The following is a 25,435-nucleotide window of genomic DNA, read 5'->3' on the forward strand; positions in this document are numbered from 1 at the left end:
TTTAATGAATATGATGTGACCTATAGAAAAAGAATTAAATGCGATATGGGTTTGCAATGTATTTGGCTGTCACGACCCAACCTATGGGCCGGACCGGCACTAGGACCTGGGCCAGCCTAAAGCCCCCGAGGCCCGTAGTAAGCCTTAACTATTCATTAACCCAACTCTAAGGCCCATTTGGGCCCAATTTCAAGAAAACAAATGGACAGAGTCCGGCCATAAAATGGACTTTCCAACGGGGAGTTTTTGACTCATCCGACATGTAAACACAATAAATACTCAATTGGGGAGCTCAGCTCACCCTCCACATACTCATCAACATAAAATAAATGGGAGCTCAGCTCCCTCATCCAATCCATCAACATGCATAACATATTTAAGTTTACAGGTCCAACATGATAAAAATATTACAGACCAAATTCAAATAAATACTGCTAACACATGCAGAAATTCTAGGAGTAATTAAAATTACACAATATTGATAAACAACCTGCGAGGTAGAAAAGCAGGTTAACCCAGAACAAAATATCCTCCTGTGGCCTGTAAAAATTTTTGAACATGAGTGAGCGTTCGACTCAGAGAGTAAAATATCAATCTTAACTATAATCTCTATAACTATCTGAAACTAATGCAACCTGTAGAGTGAAATGCAACATCAACACCATATTCACATCATAGCATCAAAAAGGTAATTTGGAGCACTCACACACCTGTAACATCATTCATAGTATATGGGAGCCGATCCCTATCTGACTCTCTTAAATCCAATCCGGTGCCAAGAACTCACGGACTTCCACTTAAATACCAAATCGGGTCCCAGTGAAGAACTCAAGCCGTGTCTACCCAGAAGGCCGGGTCCCAGAAGAACTCAAGCCGTGTCTACCCGTCCTATCCATAGTCCACACCACATCACACGCACGCCAACGCACGCTCTCTGCTCCAAATTACCACAACAACACTCATGGCACATTAACAGTTATCAATGCAACATAATTCGTGCCTAGAGTTTAACTACATAAATATATGCATATAAGTGATGCATGGGCATGCTGAACATATAATAATATCGAAATTACAGTTAAAATTAATATTTTACTCACAGACTTGACGACAAATTACTGTGGCGGCTGGGCGGAGGAAGAAGGCTGTCCCGGCTCACCTGACAATTACATTACATCTATTTAATAAATTTGACTCAATGCAACAAAGAAAAATATCAAGTACGTCCTAAGTCGTGCCGAAAATCCGGCAGAGTCTCCCCTATACCTAGGACCTACCCGACCTGCAAAAGGGCTAAAAACACACTTCTATATTCACAATCCACATATCAACAGTTCAATCATATCACACAGCCCCTCCTGGCCCATCAAATCGATCATCAATCACAATACGCAAAATTTCAATTTAGTCCTTATTATTGATCATTTTTGCAAAAAGCGCCCAAACAAGCTCTAAAAATTATAAAACTTTGCCATGGTCCTTAGCAATATTATTAAGCGATTGCATAAAGAATCGTAATTTTCTTATCTTCCACGAATATTGTATGGATTTTTAATCCTATTTATGCACTAGTAAATTACGTAAAAACACGGTTTGGGTTTACCTTTGCCGATTCCGACTTCGAACACGCTCGGGACGTCTGACAATGGGGCTAGCCAAAACCTCGGCCCAATTCGGAGACTTTTCCAGTGCATGCGGCGAAATTTGCGATCAGCCAATCGAATTTCTGCGAATCGAGGATACCTACACGAAGCCCATAACACGGGGGTTAGTACATAAATTTTTCAGAATTTTCTAAGCTCATTTGGTGCTCGAAAATACACTGCAAAGTTCCGTGGGACCCACAGAAAAACGGTGTCGGAAAAATTTGAAATTTATGTCGTTGCGAAGCTCTCGACGAATGGAGCGTCTTTGGTGGCCTCGGTTTTCGTGGGATTCACGGTTTTGAAATCTAGCCCAAAAGTCGAAATGGGCTAAAATCTTCCCGAGCTAAAATCGGACAATCGCTCGATGGATTTCGGCGTTCTTGGTGTCTATGGAAAGCTCTCGCCGAGTAGATGGTTTTGGACACAAGACCGGTCCAATCGGTGGCCGGATCGGTCGGATTGGCCGAGGAAGCTAGCGGCGCGAGGACTTTCGCGCGGCGTTTTGGCCGGGCAGCTGGGCGAGGAGGCCGAGGAGGGCGAGGCGGTGGCGGCGGGAGGAAGGAGAGAGAAAAGAGAGAGAGAAGGGGAGGGCGTCGCGCGCGGGAGGAAGAGGAAGAAAAAGAGAAGAGACCGGTCCGATTCGACCGGTCCGATCCGGTCCGGTTCGATTCGGCCGGTTCGATTCGAAATACAAAATTTTGAATTTTTACTCTGCCTCGGGACCGAAAACGAGGTCCAAAAATTCAAAAATTCGAAAACTCAAAAAATCGTAGACTCCAAATATATTTTTAGTTTTGCCACGTGGTCTTTAAATTAATTTTTAAAAATCATCAAAGTTTATATTTTCGGAAAATCGAACCCGATTTTTAAAATCCGAAAAATCTCAAAAAAATTCCTAAAATTCAAATAAAATTAAAATACCAAAAATACTCATAAATAATAAAATTTGGGGTGTTACATTCTTCCCCCCTTACAGAAAATTCGTCCTCGAATTTTTACACAAGGCAGAATAAAGTACATGATTATACATTGAACAAGTAAGGGTACTTGCTACGCATGTCCCGCTCTGACTCCCAGGTGCACTCTTCCACTGACTGACTCCTCCACAAAACCTTAACCATAGGGATCTGTTTGGATCTTAGCTGTCTTACTTGGTAGTCCACTATGGCTACAGGTTGCTCCTCAAATGTCAAATTCTCCTTTAGCTCTATCACATCCGGCTGCAGTACATGAGAAGGATCGGGAATGTATTTCCTGAGCATGGAGATGTGAAACACGGGATGAACGTGAGAAAGGTTGGGTGGTAGCTCCAGCCGTGAGCAACGGCTCCAACTCTATCGGTAACCTCAAAGGTCCGATATCCGAGGTGCCAACTTGCCCTTCTTTCGAATCTCATGACTCCCTTCATTGGAGATACCTTCAGAATACATAGTCGCCCATCGCAAACTCCACATCCCTCCGTGCAGGGTGCATAACTCTTACATCTCTTGAAAGTCCTCGATCGTTCCACGATTAAAGGAACTACCTGCAAGTGTCTTGCACTAGGTCTACATCATGCACCTTCGCTTCCCCATTTCTGTCCAACACGGAGGAGACCTACACTTTCTTCCATACAATGCCTCATAGGGTGCCATCCCTATCTTTGGAGTGATAACTTTTGTTGTAGGCAAACTCCACCAAAGCTATCTGCTCATACCATTGACCTCCAAAATCCAAAACACTCATGAGAAGCATGTCTTCCAGTGTTTGGATTGTCCTTTCGTCCGTCTGCGAGGGTGGAAAGTAGATCAAGTTCAATTGTGTGCTAAGTGCCTCCTGCAACTTTCTCCAAACCGAGAAGTGAACTGGGGCCCTCGATATTATGGGCCGGAACTCCATGCAATCGACTATTTCTCGAATGTAGAGGGCATCTTGTGCCCGCAGTATGTAGTCTTCTGAGTAAGAAGTGAGCTGATTTGGTCAAGCGGTCTACAATTACCCATATCGAATCATATCCTCGCGTGGTACGAGGCAACCCAGTCACAAAATCCATAGTAATCATTTCCCACTTCCATTCTGGGATAGGGAGCTCTTGTAGCTTCCCTGACGGTCTCTGGTGTTCAAACTTCACCTTCTGACAAGTCAAGCACTTGGACACAAAGTCTGCGATGTCTCTCTTCATGCCATTCCACCAATAGCTATCTTTCACATCATGGTACATCTTGGTGGAACCTGGATGGACACTGTAAAGTGTGTAGTGTGCCTCTTGCATGATTTCATTTCTGAGATTGTCCACATCGGGCACACATATCCTAGAACCTTGCACTAGGGCGCCATCATTGGCAAACCCAAACTCACCACCTTCACCTTCTTTGTACTCTTTCTATGATCTTCATCAATTGTTGGTCTCTGTCTTTGGGAAACTCTAACTCTGTCCCTCAAGTCTGGCCTCACTGAAAAGTGAGCCAACAATACCCCCTCATCTGAAAGATCTAGGATTAAACCTTGATCCATCAACTCATGTACCTCCTGAATCAATGGTCTCTTCTCTATTGAAATGTGCGCCAAACTGCCAGAAGATTTTTGCTCAAGGCATCTGCTACAACATTGGCCTTCCCAGGGTGGTACTGGATGGTGCAATCATAGTCTTTCAGAAGCTCCATCCATCTCCTCTGTCTCAAGTTTAAGTCCCTCTGTTGGAAGATGTACTTTAAACTCTTGTGGTCGGTGTATATCTCGCACACTTCGCCATACAGGTAGTGTCTCCAGATTTTTAGTGCAAAGATTACAGCCGCCATTTCCAAATCATGGGTGGGGTAGTTCTGCTCATGCCTCTTCAGCTGCCTTGAAGCATAAGCCACTACCTTTCCATTCTGCATCAAAACACACCCTAGGCCAACTCTGGAGGCGTCACAATACACGGTGTATCCTTCACCACTCACAGGTAGTGTCAACACAGGGGCAGTGGTTAGACACTCCTTAAGCTTCTGGAAACTCACCTCACAGTCATCTGTCCAAATGAATGGAACATTCTTCCTGGTCAACTTAGTTAGGGGAGCCGCTATTCTGGAGAAATCTTGTACAAAACGCCTGTAGTAGCCACTAAACTCGAAAACTTCGCACCTCGATGGTATTGTAGGCCTAAGCCAATCGATTCTGACTTCAATTTTCTTGGGATCTACTTGAATGCCGTCACTAGAAACCACGTGTCCCAAGAATGAGATGCTTTCTAGCCAAAATTCACATTTCGAAAATTTGGCGTATAGCTGGTGCTCCCTCAAAGTTTGCAACACCATCCTCAAGTGCCACATGTGTTCTTCCTCGGTCCGAGAGTATACCAAAATGTCATCTATGAATACGATGACAAAACGGTCCAAAAATGGCTTGAACACCCTGTTCATCAGTCCATGAAAGGTGCATTAGTGAGTCCAAAAGACATCACCAAGAACTCATAATGACCATATCTTGTCAAGCCGTTTTGGACACGTCCTCATTCTGATTCTCAAGCGATGGTAGCACTTGATCGCAGTCTATCTTGGAAAAGAATCTAGCCCCTTGGGTGATCAAACAAATCATCGATCCGAGGAAGTGGATACTTGTTCTTCACGATCACCTTGTTCGGTATGCGTAGTCAATACACAACCTCAATGACCCATCCTTCTTTCTCACAAATAAAACAGGAGCACCCTAGGGTGAAGTGCTCGGACGTATGAAACCCTTGTCCAAAAGTTCCTGTAGTTGCTCCTTCAACTCTTTCAATTCTGCTGGTGCCATCCTGTAAGGTGGCATGGATATGGGGTTTGTACCCGGAATAACATCAATGCAGAACTCTATTCCCCTTTCTGGTGGCAACCCTGGAAGCTCTTCAGGGAAGACATCCATGAATTCTCTGACAACAGGAACATTTTCCATGCTGACACCTTCTACAGATGTATCTCTCACCAATGCCAAATACCCTTGGCATCCACGCCTCAACATTTTTCTGGCACTAATTGCTGACACCAAATTATATGGAGCCACGCTCCTGTCACCATCAAAGCTAAACTCTTCCACACCAGGTATGTGGAAATACACCTTTGTTCCTGCGGTCTAAGGTGGCATAATGAGTTGCCAACCAATCCATCCCGAGATTACATGAAATCCATTCTTGGTAGAGGAACCAAGTCTGTGGGAGGATCTTCCCATCCACTACCGGCTACCCGGAAATACCATGTCTACTTCTATGTTGTCACTAAGTGGGGTAGCTCTTGACAAAGGGCACTCTAAAGTTGTAGGGTTTCTACCCAACCTCATGGCAAACACGGAGACAAATGAGTGCGTAGCACCGGATCTATCAAAACACGAGCCTCATAGAGCAGACCGGAAGAATACACGCCTGCATTTGAAGCTTGAGCATCTGGTGGGTCGGTGAAAACTCGAGCTTGTCCCCTACAGTGGCGTAACCACGATCGACTTCTACCTCTGATCCGCCTCCAATTCCACGTCCCCCTTGTCCTCGGCCTGTTGTATCGCTGCCATGTTGGAAGCACCGGATACAATTGTCGAGGAACATTTGCAGAACCACTGTGACCCCATCGTGGCTCACTTAAGCAGGCGTCTCTAGCAAAGTGGCGGTTGGCCACACACAAGCATACTCGACCCCATCAAACAAGGTCTGAATGTCCTCTTCCACACTGTGCACGGTGCCAAAGAGGATCTGAACGAGCAGGCGCCTTGCGAACTATTACCCTTCTTTGGATCCGTACCACAGTGCGAACCCTCGGGATTTGTGTCTAAAACCACTCCTCTTATTTACGCTTCTTCCTCTGTAAGTAGTTTGGCCACCACTATCCATAGTACCCATGTGGGAACACACAAGAACCCTCTGCTCTATTTTCTTTGCTCTTCCTTTGTCATCCACATAACTAACCTCAATCTGTGCAGCTCGATCCACCACCACATCAAAAGTGATCGGACATCATGGCGAGTTCGCATACTTCTGTCAAGCCCCTTTAGGAATCTTTTCACCTTCATCTTTTACGTAGCTCTGCTGCGAGGGCATATCTGCTTAATTCGAAGTGCAGAGCATATTCATCTCTGGACACGCCATTCTGTCTTAAGGCCTCAAAGGCCCACCGATCTCTGAAGCTTTACGCACAAACCGATTGATAAAAGTTCCACAAATGAGCCCATGTCAAACCCTCCATCCGGTAACACGTAGTCATTCATCCATTGCCTAGGCATGGGCCCCATGACGTCTTGCATACACTCTATCAATCTTCTATCATAATTACATTCTGCTGTCTGCGGGAATCCAAAAACCGATATGCGTCGTCGACACATCATAAGTACCGCACCAACTTCTTGAAGTTTATGATCATTTGTAAGATTCCTCTCTTGGTGCGGTGGATCGCTGCTGCGTGGAGGATGGACCATATCTTGAGCCATCATGTCGATGGTTCTCTGCTAGAGTAGGCGCCATGGGGTCCATGGGACCACTGTGCCATAAAGGATTCTGTCTTGGGGTTGTTGCTCCTCTACTTGGCGACTCTAGGCCTCTACCCGCCTCCTCGGGCAGCGCCTCATCTGTCTGGACACCTCGTCGAGCACATCCGTTACAGTGCGATGGCGCTCTCTTGCTTCTACGCATTTTCCTGAAATTCAATGACATTAGCCCACAAAATTCAAAGCGCACATTATACTGACTCTATAGACTCATATTTATACATAACATATGGAGCAGAAACTAGAAGCAAAGATGACAATGCAAGACGAATGTGGACCCTATATTTCCGCATGTGACTCCTATTAGACTCTTCCCAACACTTTATACAAAATTCCCTAAGAATGGAGCCTAAGCTCGATACCACATTTGTCACGACCCAACCTATGGGCGGACCGCACTAGGACACAGGCGACCTAAAGCCCCAGGCCCGTAGTAAGCCTTAACTATTCATTAACCCAACTCTAAGGCCCATTTGGGCCCAATTTCAAGAAAACAAGCGGACAGTCCCATAAAATGGACTTTCCAACGGGAGTTTTGACTCACCCGACTGTAAACAAAATAAATACTCAATTTGGGAGCTCAGCTCACCCTCCACATACTCATCAACATAAAATAAATGGGAGCTCAGCTCCCTCATCCAATCCATCAACATGCATAACATATTTAAGTTTACAGGTCCAACATGATAAAAATATTACAGACCAAATTCAAATAAATCGCTAATACATGCGGAAATTCTAGGAGTAATTAAAATTACACAATATTGATAAACAACCTGCGAGGTAGAAAAGCAGGTTAACCCAGAACAAAATATCCTCCTGTGGCCTGTAAAAATTTTTGAACATGGGTGAGCGTTCGACTCAGAGAGTAAAATATCAAGCTTAACTATAATCTCTATAACTATCTGAAACTAATGCAACCTGTAGAGTGACAAGCAACATCAACACCAAATTCACATCATAGCATCAAAAGGTAATTTGGAGCACTCACACACCTGTAACATCATTCATAGTATATGGGGTGATCCCTATCTGACTCTCTTAAATCAATCTGGTGCAAGAACTCATTTCGGACTTCCACTTAAATACCAAATCGGGGTCCCAGAAGAACTCAAGCCGTGTCTACCCGAAGGACCGGGTCCCAGAAGAACTCAAGCGTGTCTACCGTCCTATCCATAGTCCACACCACATCACCGCACGCCAACGCATACGCTGCTGCTCCAAATTACCACAACAACACTCATGGCACATTAGATTATCAATGCAACATAATTCGTGCCTAGAGTTTAACTACATAAATATATGCATATAAGTGATGCATGGGCATCGAACATATAATAATATCGAAATTACGATTAAAATTAATATTTTACTCACGGACTTGTGACAAATTCTTGTGGCGGTGGGCGGAGGAAGAAGGCATCGGCTCACGACAATTACATTACATCTATTTAATAAATTTGACTCAATGCAACAAAGAAAAATATCAAGTACGTCCTAAGTCGTAGAAAATCCGTGAGTCTCCCTATACCTAGGACCTACAGGCACAAAAGGGCTAAAAGCACTTCTATATTCACAATCCACATATCAACGGTTCAATCATATCACACAGCCCCTCGCCCATCAAATCGATCATCAATCACAATGTCAAAATTTCAATTTAGTCCTTATTATTGATCATTTTTGCAAAAAGCGCCCAAACAAGCTCTAAAAATTATAAAACTTTGCCCATGATCCTTAGCAATATTACTAAGCTATTGCAAAAGAATCGTAATTTTCTAAGCTACCACGAATATTTTATGGATTTTTAATCCTATTTAAGCACTAGAAAATTACGTAAAAACAAGGTTGGGTTTACCTTTGCGATTCCGACTTGAGCAGCGCTCGGGACATCGACAATGGGGCTAGCCAAAACCTCGGCCCAATTCGGAGACTTTTCGTGCAGTGCATGCGGCGAAATTTGCGGACACAGTCAGCTGTCGAATTTCCGTGAATCGATGATACCTACGAAGCCCATAACACGGGGTTAGTACATAAATTTTCAGAATTTTCTAAGCTCATTTGGTGCTCGAAAATACACCGCAAAGTTCCGTGGGACCCAAAAGCGGTGTCGGAAAAATTCGAAATTTATGTCGTTGCGAAGCTCTCGGCGAATGGAGCGTCTTTGGTGGCCTCGGTTTTCGTGGGATTCACGGTTTTAGAAATCTAGCCCAAAAGTCGAAATGGGCTAAAATCTTCCCGAGCTAAAATCGGACAATCGCTCGATGGATTTCGGCGTTCTTGGTGTCTATGGAAAGCTCTCGCCAGTAGATGGTTTTGGATACAAGACCGGTCCAATCGGTGATCGGATCGGCGGATTTGGCCGAGGAAGGCTGAGACTTTCGCGGCGTTTTCCGGCCGGGGCAGTGAGGCGGCAGCCGAGGAGGAGGCGGGCGAGGGAGAGAGAGAGAGAGAAGGGAGAGCGTCGCGGAGGAAGAGGAAGAAAAAGAAGAAAGGGTCCGATTCGACTGTCCGATCGATCGATTCGATTCGGTTCGATTAATACAAAATTTTGAATTTTACTAAACGAGGTCAAAAATTCAAAAATTTCCAAAACTTCGAGAAAAATCGTAGACTCCAAATATATTTTTAGTTTTGCCACGTGGTCTTTAAATTAATTTTTAAAAATCATCAAAGTTTATATTTTCGGAAAATCGAACCCGATTTTTAAAATCCGAAAAATCTCAAAAAAATTCCTAAAATTCAAATAAAATTAAAATACCAAAAATACTCATAAATAATAAAATTTGGGGTGTTACATTGGCAATCCTATTCCTCTTTTACACGCATATATATTATTTAAAACAATTTTATAGATGGATTTCCAAAATTATTTTGGAATTGAATTAAAAATTTTTCAATATAATAATAAATTTTATAATATTTTTTAAACAATTGAAAATAGAAGTCAATTTGTTACTATTTATTCATCTCATTATTTTTTTTTCCCACTTTATATATATAAAAAATGCATTGCGGGGGTTTTGTCAGAACTAACCATTGAAAGGCCTAAAGTTGTAAGCAATCTTCGAAATCAATAACTCTCGGGTAAAAAAATCTCAATGCCGTATTTGTTTAGAAGAGAAATATAAATTGTGTTTTCATTATGATCTTACAAAACAATAATTACTTAAATACAGAATGAATATAATCTTTTTTTTTATATACTTTTTTATATTAAAAACTCTTTATTTATAACATAAACTCTTTATTCATCTAAAAAGGTTCAATTTACAGATATCTAGATTGATAAGTTAAATATATATTATGATCTACTATTAATGAATTTATATGTCGATCTATATCAGATTTATATCAATTAATTTAATTAAGTACTCGTTATTAATATAGTTTAGCCATGTCATTCTTTAGATTTCTTATTTTACTTCACTTTGATAGTATCATAAATCAGCTCAATGTATAAAACATGACTACATTTTCATACTACAAAGTATTAAGTAATAGTAATCAAGTAAATGTTAAATAAATAAAATAAAACTAAGTATAAATAAGTAAAATAGCTAAAATAGAATATAGATTTTATCGCATTACTTATTCTACTTCGATTGTACCCTTCGAAAAGGAACATTGATTCTAATTATTTCATCTCCATCTACCAAAATAACTAGATATGTTTCAAAAAAAAAAAAAGTAGGCATACGATATACAAAAGTTCACGTCATTCTTTATCTCTAAAGATATGATGCCTAATAGCTATTCTATCTCATTGTCTATTGAGCGTGCTCTGAATAATTCATTTGCTGGATTATTACCGATGTAATCATAAAAAGTTAATTTTTGAAAAATTTAAACTAAATTCCAGTTAAATATTGATTTTTGATTAGCCTAACACTAACTCTTCAGTATATTTTTTATTGGGAGTATCTTTAATCTCATTGATGACAAGTGGAACCAAATAATTCAATCGGAATAGTCACTGAACCATACCACATGATTCCAGCAACAACAAAAGTTATAAAAAAAGACAAATTTGATATTATTGGAAAGGAGAGTTCCATTATTTAATCCTTTGTATAAACATTGGGGTGGACATACATTAAGATAGAATAGGTCGCTAATATACCCAATGTCTTTTAAAGTCGAGATTAACATTTTTTTTTAAATTATTTTTTTTTTAATTTATTTTGAAATTCTTTTAGAAAAAGAGACCATTAAAATTCAAATCACAAATTTCTTATACAAAATTAATGCAGAAAATATAGTAGAGTCCTATTTTTTATCTAAAATTTATTGCATAAATAAAAAATAAAAAATTAGGGTGATAGTGAACATTATTTGTTTGTAACAATTGAAATTTAAAACTTTGGATTTAAGTATTGCTTAATTTTGTAGTTGCAGCAATCTTAAGATTAAAAAATACAATTGATCTTAAAAAGATTCTTGGCGTCTGCGTCTGGCGACAAAAAAGAAAAAGGGTAGAAACGTAAAAGCGAGAATCCTATAATTGACAATAATTAACTAAAAACAAAAATCAAAATTGAGCATAAGAGTCGAAATCCCAGCGGAAAAACATCTACATTCTAAAGGAGGAAACAAATCCGATGGAGGTTTGTTAATAGTTGGCTCTTTCCATATATTAGTCACGATTCATACCCCAATATTTTCAATTCTTCTGTATAAATCTCCTTCAACATCTTCAACAACATTACCCAACGGCCATAATCCTCTTCACAAGGTACTTTCTCTTCTTTATCCACGCTGTCTTCTTGGATTTGTTTGCGGTATCTTTTTAACTTTCTTAGATCCCAAAAGGGAATGTTTTTTCTGCAGTCTTAGCATTCTAGAAAGTGTTTTTTTTTTTTTTCCCTTCCTTTTCTTTTGGCCTTGATTTATTTTTGTGTTATTGGGTTTTTGGGTCTCGTGATTTTTTTTTTGCTTCTTTTGATTTTCCTTTTCCTTTCTTTTTTTTTTTTTTTTTTTTTGGGAGATGGGGGTGGTGGTGGGATGTTTATCTGGGTTTGTGTAATTTGAAGGTATGAGTGTTGGTTTGTTGCCTAAGACTGTCAAGGATTAATGATACAGTTTGTTGGTTTTCTGGTTGATGCTAGTTATTGTTGTTATTGGAGAATTGTTTATTTAGTTATTTTACCGAGTGAAAGCAATAGTAGGCTTAGATCACTATTGTAAAGGGATGTTTATTTATAGATGACCAGATAATAGAGCATTCAATTGATTTTAGATGTTTAGTCTTTAATAACATATCTGAATAAATAATTATGGTTTAAATTCATGTCTTGTTGTTGGTTAAATTCAGATGGAAGCGCAAAATTATGAATCTGCACATATGATTGAGGTCCATGGAGATCTACCGACTACGGAAATAAATTTGGGTGGGAGTAAGATTTGTGGAGGAGCAGCATGTGGATTTTCAGATGCTAGAACCAGTTCTAAAGATGCGAAAGAACGGTCAGCATCGATGCGGAAGCTTTTGATGGCAGTTGTACTTTGTATTGTCTTCATGAGCGTAGAAGTTGTTGGAGGAATCAAAGCCAATAGTCTTGCCATCTTGACAGATGCAGCTCATTTGTTATCAGATGTTGCAGCCTTTGCAATCTCCTTGTTTTCACTTTGGGCATCAGGATGGGAGGCAACCCCACGTCAGTCTTATGGTTTTTTTAGGATTGAAATACTTGGTGCACTGATTTCCATCCAGATGATATGGCTTCTTGCCGGGATCCTTGTGTATGAAGCCATTGCTAGACTGATCTATGATACTGGTGAAGTTCAGGGCTTTCTTATGTTTGTTGTTTCTGCATTTGGTTTGGTGGTTAATATTGCCATGGCACTCTTATTGGGTCATGAGCATGGTCACCACCATGGACATGGTGTGGATGAGCATGGCCACAGCCATGAGGATCATGTTCATGGACATAGCCATGGGATAAGCATAGCTACAAATCAACACCATCATCATCATCATTTGGGAAGCTCACAGGACAATGATCAGCATTATCATACACAAGAATCAGATCAATCTGAGCCTCTGCTTAGGACTTACTCAGGAGGTGAAGCTAAAATGAAAGATGGACCTAAACAGAATAAACAACGGAACATCAATGTGCAAGGAGCTTATCTTCATGTGTTGGGGGATTCCATACAGAGTGTTGGGGTGATGATTGGCGGGGCAATAATTTGGTATAAACCAAAATGGAAGATTATTGATCTGATATGTACACTTGTATTCTCAGTAATTGTATTAGGCACAACAATCAGGATGTTGCGGAATATTTTAGAGGTTCTGATGGAGAGTACACCAAGAGAGATTGATGCCACTAGGCTTGAGAAGGGTCTTTGTGAGATGGATGAGGTGGTTGCCATTCATGAGCTGCACATCTGGGCCATAACAGTTGGGAAAGTTTTATTGGCTTGTCATGTGAAGATCAAGCCTGAAGCAGATGCTGACATGGTACTAGACAAGGTCATAGACTACATTAGGAGAGAATACAATATTAGTCATGTGACCATTCAGATTGAGCGCCAATAGATGGAACGGATGCAATCGATTGTAGAAATTATAATAATTTAGTTTATATTTCGTTTTTCTTCTCAATCGTGTTGACTACTTAGCATCTTTGCTTGCCTTTTGTGTTATTAGAGTGATGATTTTGTTTGGCTCATTTCTTATGAGCCATTTAGATATTGTTATTGTCCATGCCATCTTTATCTTTTGCAATGTCACGATTCAATTTATGGACTGGACCGACACTAGGACTTGGGCCAGCCTAAAGTCCCTTAGTCTCGTAGTAAGCCTAAATATTACTTAACTTAATCCTAAGATTCATTTTAAGTCCAATTCAAGAATTTAATCAGACAGAGTTTGGCTATAATATGGACCATACAACGGGGAGCTTTTGACTCACCCGACCTTTAAACACAATATATAAAAATTTGGAGAGCTCAGTTCACCCTCCACATACTCATCATGTTATAAATCAAATGGGAGTTTAGCTCCCTCATCCAATCTAATCACACTCATATATACATGTATTTAATGTTCTTACAAATTTAACATAATATTATATTACAGTTTCAAATTGATTAAAATACTCTTAACACATGCAGAGTCTAAAATTTTAGCTAAATTGTACAAAATACATTAGATATTACTAATTGACTTGCGAAGAAGAGGAGCAGGTTAGTCACACTAAGTAATCCTCTTGTAGCCTGGAAAAATAAAGTGAACAGGAGTGAGCGTTCGACTCAGAGAGTAAAATACCAATTTTAACTACAATTTCTATAGCTATCTAGAGCTAATGCATCCTAAGGAGTGGAATGCAACACTATTGAAATTTTCATACACATCACATCATAACAGCAAAAAGGCAATTTTGAGTACTCACACACCCAATAATGTTTAAACAGTATATATATAAAAGCTGATCCCTTAGACAGCTCTCTTAATCCAACCTCTGCTAGCAAGTGTCTCTCAAGTCGGACTTTCGCTCGATAAACTAAATGCGGGAGCCAGCGAGATCACTTCGAGCCGTGCCTACCTCGACTTATCCATAAAGGGCTGGGTCCCAATGAGTGTCTCTCAAGTCGCGTCTACCCGTCCTATCCATATCCAATACCACACACCGCATATACGTCAATGCACGCACACTGCTCCAAATTACTATAAACAACATCTATGGTACTTCATCAATTAAGAATGTACTATAAAACGTGCTTAGTGTTTAACTTCATAGATACATATTTATAAGTGATGCATGGGCATGCCTGAACATATAATAATATTGAAATTATAATTAAAATTAATATTTTACTCACAGACTTGAACCGAGGTCATTGCGGCGGCTGGGTGGAGGAGGAAGGTTGTCTTGGCTCACCTGACAATTTCATTGCTATTGTTTAATATATTTGACTCAATACAAGTTTAGAAATGATCAAAGACGCCCTAAGTTGTGCCGAAAATCCGGCAGAGTTTCCCTTATACCTAGGACCTACCCAACCTATAAAAGGGTTCAAAATACACTTCTATATTACAAGTCACACATCCACAACTCAATCACATCACATGGCCCCTCCTGGGCCCATCCAAACAGTCAACAGCCACAATTTGAAATATTACAATTTAGTCCCTACAATTACCCTTTTTGCAAAAACTACCTAAAATGAGCTTTAAAAATTCTAAAATTTTACCCCGCGGTCCTTAGTAATATTATTAAGCTAATGCAAAATGAATTATAATTTTTTAACCTACTATGAATATTTTATAGATTTTTAATCGTAATCAAGCACTAGATAATTAAGAAAAAGTAAGGTTCGAGTTTATCTATGTCAATTCCGACCCTGGGGACGCATCTAGAATGTCTGAAAATGGTGGGGTAGCCTATAATTTCAACCCAATTATGAAACTTTTTCGGTAGCTTGCTTGCTTGGCCCGAAATTGCAAACCCGAGCAATTGTTGAATTTCCGTGAATTGAAGGTACCTACGTGAAGCCCACAACGTACATAATTTTTACGAAATTTATTAAACTCATTTAGTAATCGAAAAAACACTGTGACGTTTCGTAGGACCCACCGAAAAATGATGTCGAAAAAATTTAAAATGGATATTGTCGCGAAGCTCTCACCGAGGGGAGCACTCTGGTACTCTCGAATTTTTCATAGGGTTCACAGTATACGAGAAATCTAGCCTAAAAATCAAAATAGACTAAAACTTTCTGAACAAAAATTGGATAAACCACTGATGAATTTTGGTGTTCTTGATGTCTATGGAAAGCTCTCAAGATGTAAACGGGTTTTGGGACAAGATTCGGTCCAATCGGTGGCCGGATCGGCCGGAATCAGCCTAGGAAGCTGAAGCGACACAGGGGCGCAGGGGGCACTTTTGCGCTGTTTTCCAACGGCCTGGAGGCCAGTCGGTGTCGAGGAAATGGGTGGGGAAGGCCGACAGCTACACGGGGAGGGAGGGGTGGGGAGGCGGTAGCCGACGTGGAGGGAGAGGGAGGAGAGAGAAACAAGTGAGGAAAGAGGGAGCGTCAGGGAGAGAGAAGGGAGAAGAAAAAAAAAAAGAAGGAAGGGATCAGTTCGATTCAATCGGTCCAATTTGGTTCAGTTTGATTCGGTTGGTTCAATTTAGGATATCTAAAATTAAATTTTTACTCTGCCCTGGGATAAAAAACGAGGCCAAAAAATTTTGAAAAAAATTTCAGAAAACTCAAAAAAATTCGTAAAGTCTAAATATATTTTTAGTTTTGCCACATGGTCTTTAAATTAATTTTTAAAAATCATCAAAGTTTCACATTTTGAGAAAATCAAACTCAATTTTTAAAATCTAAAAAATTTCAAAAAATTTTCCAAAATTTAAATAAAATAAAATATTAATATTTACCCATAAAATAATTAATTTAAAAATTATGAGTGTTATATTCTTCCCCCCTTACAGAAAATTCGTCATCAAATTTTTACACAAGGCAGAATAAAAGAACAGAATTACACATTGAACAAATAAAGGTACTTGCTACGCATGTCCCGCTCTGACTCCCAGGTGCATTCTTCCACTGACTAGCTCCTCCACAAAACCTTAACCATAGGGATCTGTTTTGATCTTAGTTGCCTCACTTGGTAGTCCACTATGGCTACTGGCTGCTCCTCAAACATCAAGTCTTCTTTCAGCTCTACTGTATCCGGATGTAGCAAATGAGATGGATCAGGTATGTATATCCTGAGCATGGAGATGTGAAACACAGGGTGAATATGAGAAAGGCTAGGTGGTAACTCTAATCGATAGGCAACTACTCTGACTCTATCAGTAACCTCAAAAAGTCCAATATACCAAGGTGCCAACTTGCCCTTCTTTCCAAATCTCATAACTCCCTTCATCGAAGAAACCTTCAAGAATACGTAATAACCTATTGCAAACTCTACATCACTTCGTCTGGGATTTGCATAACTCTTCTGCCTGCTGAAAGCCATTTTCAATCGTTCCTTGATTAAAGGAACCATCTCAAAAGTGTATTGCACTAGGTCTACATCATGCACCTTTGCTTCTCCCATTTCCGTCCAACACAGAGGAGACCTACACTTTCTACCATACAGTGCCTCATAGGGTGCCATCCCGATACTGGAATGATAACTGTTGTTGTAGGCAAACTCCACCAAGGGTAGTTGATCATCCCATTGACCTCCAAAACCCAGGACACACATACGATGTGCATCCTTCATTGTCTAAATTGTCCTTTCAGACTGCCCGTCTGTCTGGGGATGGAAGGCAGTACTAAGGTTTAACTGTGTACCAAGTGCCTCTTACAGCTTTCTCCAAAATCGAGAAGTGAATTGGGACCCTCTGTAAGATATTATGGAAGCAGAAACTCTATGCAATTTGACTATTTCTCGAACATAGAGCCTGGCGTATTGTGCAATAGAATAGGTGATTCGCACAGGAAAGAAATAAGCTATTTTAGTCAGACGATCTACAATTACCCATATCGAATCATATCCCCGCATGGTACAAGGCAACCTAGTTACAAAATCCATCGTGATCATTTCCCACTTCTATTCCAGGATAGGAAGCTCTTGCAGCTTCCCTGACGGCCTCTGGTGTTCAAACTTTACCTTCTCATAAGTCAAGCACTTAAACACAAAGTCTATTATGTCTCTCTTCATGGCTTTCTACCAGTAGCCATCTTTCACATCATGATACATCTTGGTGGAGCTTGGGTGGAAACTGTAGGGTGTATAGTGTGCCTCTTGCATAATCTCATTCCTGAAGTTGTCCACATCGGGCACACATATCCTGGAACCTTGCATAAGAGCGTCATCACTAGCAAATCCAAATTTACAACCTTCACCCTACTGTACTCTTTCTATAATCTTCATTAATTCGGGTCCCTGTGTTGAGAAACTCTGATTCTATCTCACAGGTCTGGTCTTACTGAAAAATGAGCCAATAATACCTAGGGGTGAGCATTTGGTTCGAACCGAACTGAACCGAATTAAATTATAAAAACTGAACTGTAAATTTTAGAAACCGAACCAAACTAAAATGGGTGAAAAATCGAATTGAGCCGAACCGCTCTATTTCAGTTTGGTTCGGTTTAAACTGATCGGTTTGATTTTTTTAATTTAGACTTGATTTTCAAGTTATTTGATCTAATTTTAACTTTGGTTTGAACCTAATAACCATTAATCAATGAAATTAAACAATTAATATATATATAATTAAATATAATTCATAAATTTTTCATAAAAATAAATTAATTCAAAAATTGATTCGGTTCGATTTAGTTTGATTTGACTATATAAATTACTATTCGGTTCGGTTCAGTTTAATCGATTTTTTTCTTTTCAAAATCAAATCAAACTGAAATAACCAAAATTTTTATAATGTAAAACCGAATCGAACCGATTGAATTTTAAAATCGAATCGATTAAACCGAATTGACTCTGTTCGGTTCAGTTTTTCAGTTTGAACCGAATTCTGCTCAGCCCTAATAATACCCCCTCATCTGAAATATCCAAGATCAGATCTTGATCCATCAACTCGTGTACTTTCTGAACTAATGGTCTACTCACCACTGACATGTGCGCCAAGCTACCAGAAGATTTTTTGCTCAGAGCATCTGTTACTAAATTGACCTTCCCAGGATGATACTGGATGGTACAATCATAGTCCTTCAGAAGTTTCATCCATCTTCTCTGCCTCAAGTTTAAATCTCTCTATTGGAAGATGTATTTTAAACTCTTGTGGTCAGTGTATATTTCACACACTTCATCATACAGGTAGTGTCTCCAGATCTTTGATGCAAAGACTACAGTCGCCATTTCCAAGTCATGGGTGGGGTAGTTCTGCTCATGCCTCTTTAGCTGCCTTGAAGCATAAGCCACTACTTTCCCATATTGCATCAAAATACACCCTAAACCAACTCTGGAGTCATCACAGTACACGGTATATCCTTCACCACTCATCAGTAATTTCAACACAGGGGCTGTAGTTAGACATTCCTTAAGCTTATGGAAGCTCTCCTCACAATCATATGTCAAAATGAATGGAACATTGTTCCGAGTTAACTTAGTTAGGGGAGCTGCTATCCTGGAGAAATTCTATATAAAATGCCTATAGTGGCCAGTTAAGCCTAGAAAACTTTGCACCTCAGTGACTATTGTAAGCCTAAGCCAATCAGTTATCGCCTCAATTTTCTTGGGATCCACTTGAATGCCATCACTAGAAAACACGTGTCCCAAGAATGGGATGCTTTCTAGCCAAAATTCACATTTTAAAATTTTAGCATATAGTTAGTGCTCCCTCAAAGTCTACAACACCATCCTCAAATACCACACATGTTCTTCCTCGGTCCGAGAGTATACCAAAATGTCATTTATGAATACGATAACAAAACGGTCCAAGAATGGCCTGAACACCCTGTTCATCAAATCCATGAAGGCCGCTGGTGTATTAGTGAGTCCAAAAGACATCACCAAGAACTCATAATGACCATATCTTGTCCTGAACACTATCTTGGGCACATTCTCATTCCTGATTCTCAACTGATGGTAGCCTGACTGTAGATCTATTTTGAAAAAGAATCTAGCCCTTTGAAGCTCATCAAATAGATCATCGATCTAAGAAAGTGGGTACTTGTTTTTCACAGTCACCTTGTTCAGACGTCTATAATCAATACATAACCTTGAGGACCTATCTTTCTTCCTCACAAATAGAATAGGAGAGCCCTAGGGGGAGGTACTTGGACAGATAAAACCCTTGTCCAGAAGCTCTTGTAGTTGCTCCTTTAGTTCCTTCAATTCTGCTGGGGCCATCCTGTAAGGCGACATTGATATGGGGTTTGTACCCGGCACAATATCAATGCAGAACTCTATTTCTCTTCCTGGTGGTAATCCTGGAAGCTCCTCAGAGAAGACGTCCATAAATTCTCTGACAACAGGAACATTCTCAATGTCAACACCTTCTACTGATGTATCTCTCACTAATGCTAAATACCCCTGACACCCACGTCTCAACATCTTTCTAGCACTAATTACTAACACCAAGTTATATAAAGTCACGCTTCTGTCACCATCAAAGCTAAACTCTTATACACCAGGTATATGAAAATACACCTTTTTATTCCTGTAGTCTAAAGTGGCATAATGAGTTGCCAGCCAATCCATGCCCAAAATTACATCAAAATCCATTACCGGTAAAAGAACCAAGTCTGTTGGGAGGATTCTTCCATCCATCACCGTGGGGCTACCCAGAAAAACTATATCTACATCTATGTTATCACTAATAGGGGTAGTTACAGACAAGGGGTATTTTAAAGTTGTAGGGCTCCTACCCAATCTTATGGCAAAAACAGGGGAGACAAATGAGTGCATAGTACCTAGATCTATCAAAACGCGAGCCTCATAGGAATAGACTAGAAGAATACCTGTCACAACTGCATTGGAAGCCTGAGCATCCTGGTGGGTCAAGGTGAAAACCCAAGCCTAACCCCTACCTTACATTGTAGAACCATAAAGTTGACTTCTACCTCCTAAACTACCTCCAAATCCATGTCCTCCTTATCCTCGGCCCTGTTGTCCACTGAACTGACTGCCTGCCATGCTGGAAGTACCATGATACAATTGACGAGGAACACTTGCAACAGAATCTTGTGACCCCATCTGTGGCTCGGTGAACATGGGACATTCTCTAGCAAAGTGACCCTACTGGCCACACTAGAAACATACTCCTAAACCCATCATACAAGGTCTTAAATGTCCTCTTCCACACTGCGTGCAAGGTGCCAAGGAGGATCCTGAACCAGACCCAGAACTGCTGTAACCCGAACTGTGACCACTGCTAGATCCGTACCCAGGTCTGAATCCTCGAGATCTATGTTTAAAACCACCCTTCTTGTTATTTCTACTTCTTCCTCTGTAATGACTTTGGCCTCCACTATCCATGGTACCCATATAGGGAACTCCTGAAGAACCCTCTGCTCTATTCTTCTTTGCCCTTCCACTATTATCTCCTGTATAGCTAATTTTAATCTGTCGGGCTTGATCAACTACCACATCGCAAGACTGATCAGACATCATGACCAGGTTTGCATACTTCCTGTCCAGCCCCTTTAAGAACCTCTTTACCTTCATACTTTTTGTAGCTACTATTGTGGGGGCATACCTACTCAGTTCCAAAAATTCTATAGCATATTCATCTACAGATCTGTCATTCTGCCTTAAGGCCTCAAAAGCCCACTGCTTTTGGTCTCTGAAGCTTTCTGGCACAAACTTGTTGACGAACAGTTCCACAAACTGGGTCCAAGATAATCCATCAATACGAAGTAGTACATAGTCTATCATCCACTGCCTTGGCACTGGCCCCAATACAAGTTGTACACACTCTACCAATCTCCTGTCAGTTAACTACAGTTCCAACCCTACCTATTTGTAGGAGTCCAAAAATTGGTAAGCATTATCAGTTACATCATAGATACCAGGCACCAACTTCTTAGTATTAATCATTTGTTTGTAAGGTTCCCTTCTTGGTGTGGTGGGTTGCTGCTATTGTTGATGGTGGACCATATATTGTGCCATCATATCAATGGTTCTTTGCAATCCGGCTAGGGTAGCTACCATAGGACCCTGGGCCACAAAAGGCTGTTCCTGTACTGGTGGCGGCTGCTCTTCTACTTGAGCTACTCTAGGTCTCCTGCCCGGCCTCCTCGAGGCAGGCGCCTCATCCTGTGCTGACACCTCGTCTAGCACATCCCGCTCTAGTGCAGTGGCAACTTTTCTGCTTCTACGCATTTTCCTGAAATTCAGTTGTATTAGCCCACAAAATTCAAAACAGCATGTTACACAGCTCTATAAACTCATATTTACATACAATTATATGAAGCAGAATCTAGAGGCAAAGATGACAATGCAAGGACGAATGTGGACCCTATTCTCCGCATGTGACTCCTACTAGACTCTTCCCAAAACTTTAGACATATATTCCCTATGAATCTAAAGCCTAAGCTCTAATACCACATTTGTCATGACCCAACCTATAGGCCAGACTGGCACTAGGATTTGGGCCAGCCTAAAGCCCCCGAGGCTCGTAGTAAGCCTAACTATTCCTTAACCCAATCCTAAGGCCCATTTTAAGCCCAATTTCAAGAATTCAACCGGACAAAATCTGGCCATAATATGAACTATACAACGGGGAGATTTTGACTCGCTCGACCTGTAAACACAATATATAACAATTTGGGAAACTCAGCTCACCCTCCACATACTCATCATGTCATAAATCAAATGGGAGCTCGGCTCCCTCATCCAATCCAATCACACTCACACATACATGCATTTAATGTTCTTACAAATTCAACATAATATTATATTATAGTCCTAAATTGATTAAAATACTCATAACACATGCGGAGTCTAAAATTTTGCCTAAATTGTACAAAATACATTAGATATTACTAATCGACCTGTGAAGAAGAGGAGCAGGTTAGTCACAACAAGTAATCCTCCTGTAGCCTAGAAAAATAAGGTGAACAGGAGTGAGCATTCGACTCAGAGAGTAAAATACCAATTTTAACTACAATTTCTATAGCTACTTAGAGCTAATGCATCCTAAAGAGTGAAATACAACACCATCGAAATTTTCATACACATCACATCATAACAGCAAAAAGGCAATTTGGAGCACTCACACACCCAATAATGTTGAAACAATACATATATGGGAGCTGATCCCCTATACAGCTCTCTTAATCCAATCTCTGCCAGCGAGTGTCTCTCAAACTGGACTTTCGCTTGATAAACCAAATACGGGGGCCAACGAGTTCATCTTGAGCCATGCCTACCCTGACTTATCCATAAAGGACCAGGTCCCAACAAGTGTCTCTCAAGCTGCATCTATCCGTCCTATCTATATCCAATACCACATACCACACGCACGCCAACGCACGCACACTGCTCCAAATTACTATAAACAACATTCATGGCACTTTATCAATTAAGAATGCAATATAAAATGTGCCTAGTATTTAACTTCATAGATATATATTTATAAGTGATGCATGGGCATGCCTGAACATATAATAATATTGAAATTATAATTAAAATTAATATTTTACTCACAAACTTATACTGAGGTCACTACGACGGCTGGGTAGAGGAAGAAGGCTATCCCGGCTCATCTGACAATTTTATTGCAATTGTTTAATATATTTGACTCAATACAAGTTTAGAAATGACCAAAGACGCCCTAAGTCGTGTCGAAAATTCGGCAGATTCTCCTCTATACCTAGGACCTACCCAACCTGCAAAATGGTTCAAAATACACTTCTATATCCACAAGTCATACATCCACAACTCAATCACATCACATGGCCCCTCTTGGGGCCATCCAAACAGTCAACATCCACAATTTGAAAAATTACAATTTAGTCCCTATAATTACCCCTTTTATAAAAACTATCCAAATGAGCTCTAAAAATTTTAAAATTTTGCCCGTAGTCCTTAGCAATATTATTAAGCTAATGCAAAATGAATTATAATTTTTTAACCTACCACAAATATTTTATAGATTTTTAATCATAATCAAGCACTAGATAATTAAGAAAAAGTAAGGTTCGGGTTTACCTATGCCAATTTCGACCTTGGGGATGCGTTCGAAACGTCTGAAAATGGTGGAGTAGCCTATAATTTTGACTCAATTTTGAAACTTTTTTGGTAGCCTGCCTGCTTGGCCTGAAATTGCAAACCTGAGCAATTGTTGAATTTTCATAAATTGAAGATACCTACGTGAAGCCCACAACACGAGGGTTAGTACATAATTTTTACCAAATTTATTAAGCTCATTTAGTGCTCGAAAAAATACTGCGAAATTCCGTGGGACTCACCGAAAAACGGTATCGAAAAAATTCGAAATGGATAATGCCGTGAAGCTCTCGCAGAGGGGAGCACTCCGGTACTCTCAGATTTTTCATGGGATTCACGATTTACGAGAAATATAGCATAAAAGTCGAAATAGGCTAAAACTTCCCGAATAAAAATTGGACAAACCGCTTGATGGATTTTGGTATTCTTGGTGTTTATGAAAAGCTCTCGAGGTGTAGATGAGTTTTGAGACAAGACCTGATCTAATCAGTGTCTGGATCGGCCGGAATCAGCCCAAGAAGCTGAAGTTGAAGCTGAAGCGGCGCACGCGTGCAGGGGGCGCTTCACGCCATTTTTCGGCGGCGAGGAAGGGGTGGGGAAGGCTTGCGGCGACACTGGGAGGGGTGGAGAGGTGGTGGCCGGCGCGAAGGGAGAGGGAGGAGAGAGAAACAGGTGAGGAAAGAGGGAGCATCGGGGAGAGAGAAGGGAGAAGAAAAAAAAAAGGAAGGGATCGGTTCGATTCGATCGGTCCGATTCGGTTCGATTCAATTCGATCGATTCGATTTGGCCTGTTCGATTTAGGATACCTGAAATTGAATTTTTACTCTGTCCTGGGATAAAAAACGAGACTAAAAAATTTCAGAAAACTCAAAAAAATTCGTAAAGTTTAAATATATTTTTAGTTTTGCCACGTGGTCTTTAAATTAATTTTAAAAAATATCAAAGTTTCACATTTTCAAAAAATCGAACTTGATTTCTAAAATTCAAAAAATTTGAAAAAAAAATTTCAAAATTTAAATAAAATAAAATATTAATATTTAACCATAAAATAATTAATTTAAAAATTAGTAGTGTTACATGCAAGGTTTACCTCACCCAGCCTCATCTGCGATCAGTTCCGAGTGCATGGCTGGGGTTTGAGTTATGGAATAAGGTTGAAGCCATTCTGAATTAGCACTTACCATTTAGGATGCAGTGTGTCCTCTGTAGAAAAGCTAAACAAGCTTCCTAGCTCATTAGAGCTCTGTATGAGTTAAAAATTGGTTGCCAGCCCGGTTTATGAAATAAATTGATGGAAGTAGTGTGTTGCAGCAATAACTTGCTAGTGAGTGATGGGTTCTTGGAAACCTGGGCTTTTAGGTGGCTAAGAAAGGAACTAAAAGTAAAATGTAGTATTTGCCTTGTGAAATATAATATTTCAATGCTCGCTCTTTAACTGCAGGAATTTGGTCTGGTATTATAACCATAATACTATACTGATAAATTCATAATCCATTAAAACATCTGGGTTAAATTCCTTATAAAAATAAAGCTGAAAAAGTGATGTATAAATTATCCCTTAATCCATAAATTAAGATACCAGACAGACAATTTCAGAGTTTAGGAGAGGCTTAAAAATAATATAAATTCGAGTTTAAGGAACTCTAAAACTGAAAAATTATAAGCACAAGATGCAACTCGA

General features: G+C 40.0%; 1 protein-coding gene and 1 long non-coding RNA gene across 2 annotated transcripts; one reads left to right on the plus strand and one right to left on the minus strand.

Annotated features, from left to right (window-relative positions):
* Positions 1–276: 276 nt before the first annotated feature.
* LOC131174726 (uncharacterized) lies at positions 277–1,161 on the minus strand. The gene is made up of 2 exons (XR_009144961.1): positions 1,101–1,161; positions 277–540 (listed from the first exon to the last, which is right to left on the minus strand). It is a non-coding gene; the product is annotated as an uncharacterized LOC131174726 (long non-coding RNA).
* A 10,479-nt stretch (positions 1,162–11,640) lies between these two features.
* On the plus strand, positions 11,641–13,719 carry LOC110672445 (metal tolerance protein 1). Its single transcript, XM_021835229.2, has 2 exons — positions 11,641–11,844; positions 12,424–13,719. The coding sequence occupies exon 2, from the start codon at positions 12,424–12,426 to the stop codon at positions 13,651–13,653; it is 1,230 nt and encodes a 409-aa protein (XP_021690921.2). The 5' UTR covers positions 11,641–11,844; the 3' UTR covers positions 13,654–13,719.
* Positions 13,720–25,435: the final 11,716 nt, after the last annotated feature.

Source organism: Hevea brasiliensis, chromosome 16 (assembly GCF_030052815.1).
Source record: "Hevea brasiliensis isolate MT/VB/25A 57/8 chromosome 16, ASM3005281v1, whole genome shotgun sequence".
NCBI classification, from domain to species: domain Eukaryota; kingdom Viridiplantae; phylum Streptophyta; class Magnoliopsida; order Malpighiales; family Euphorbiaceae; genus Hevea; species Hevea brasiliensis.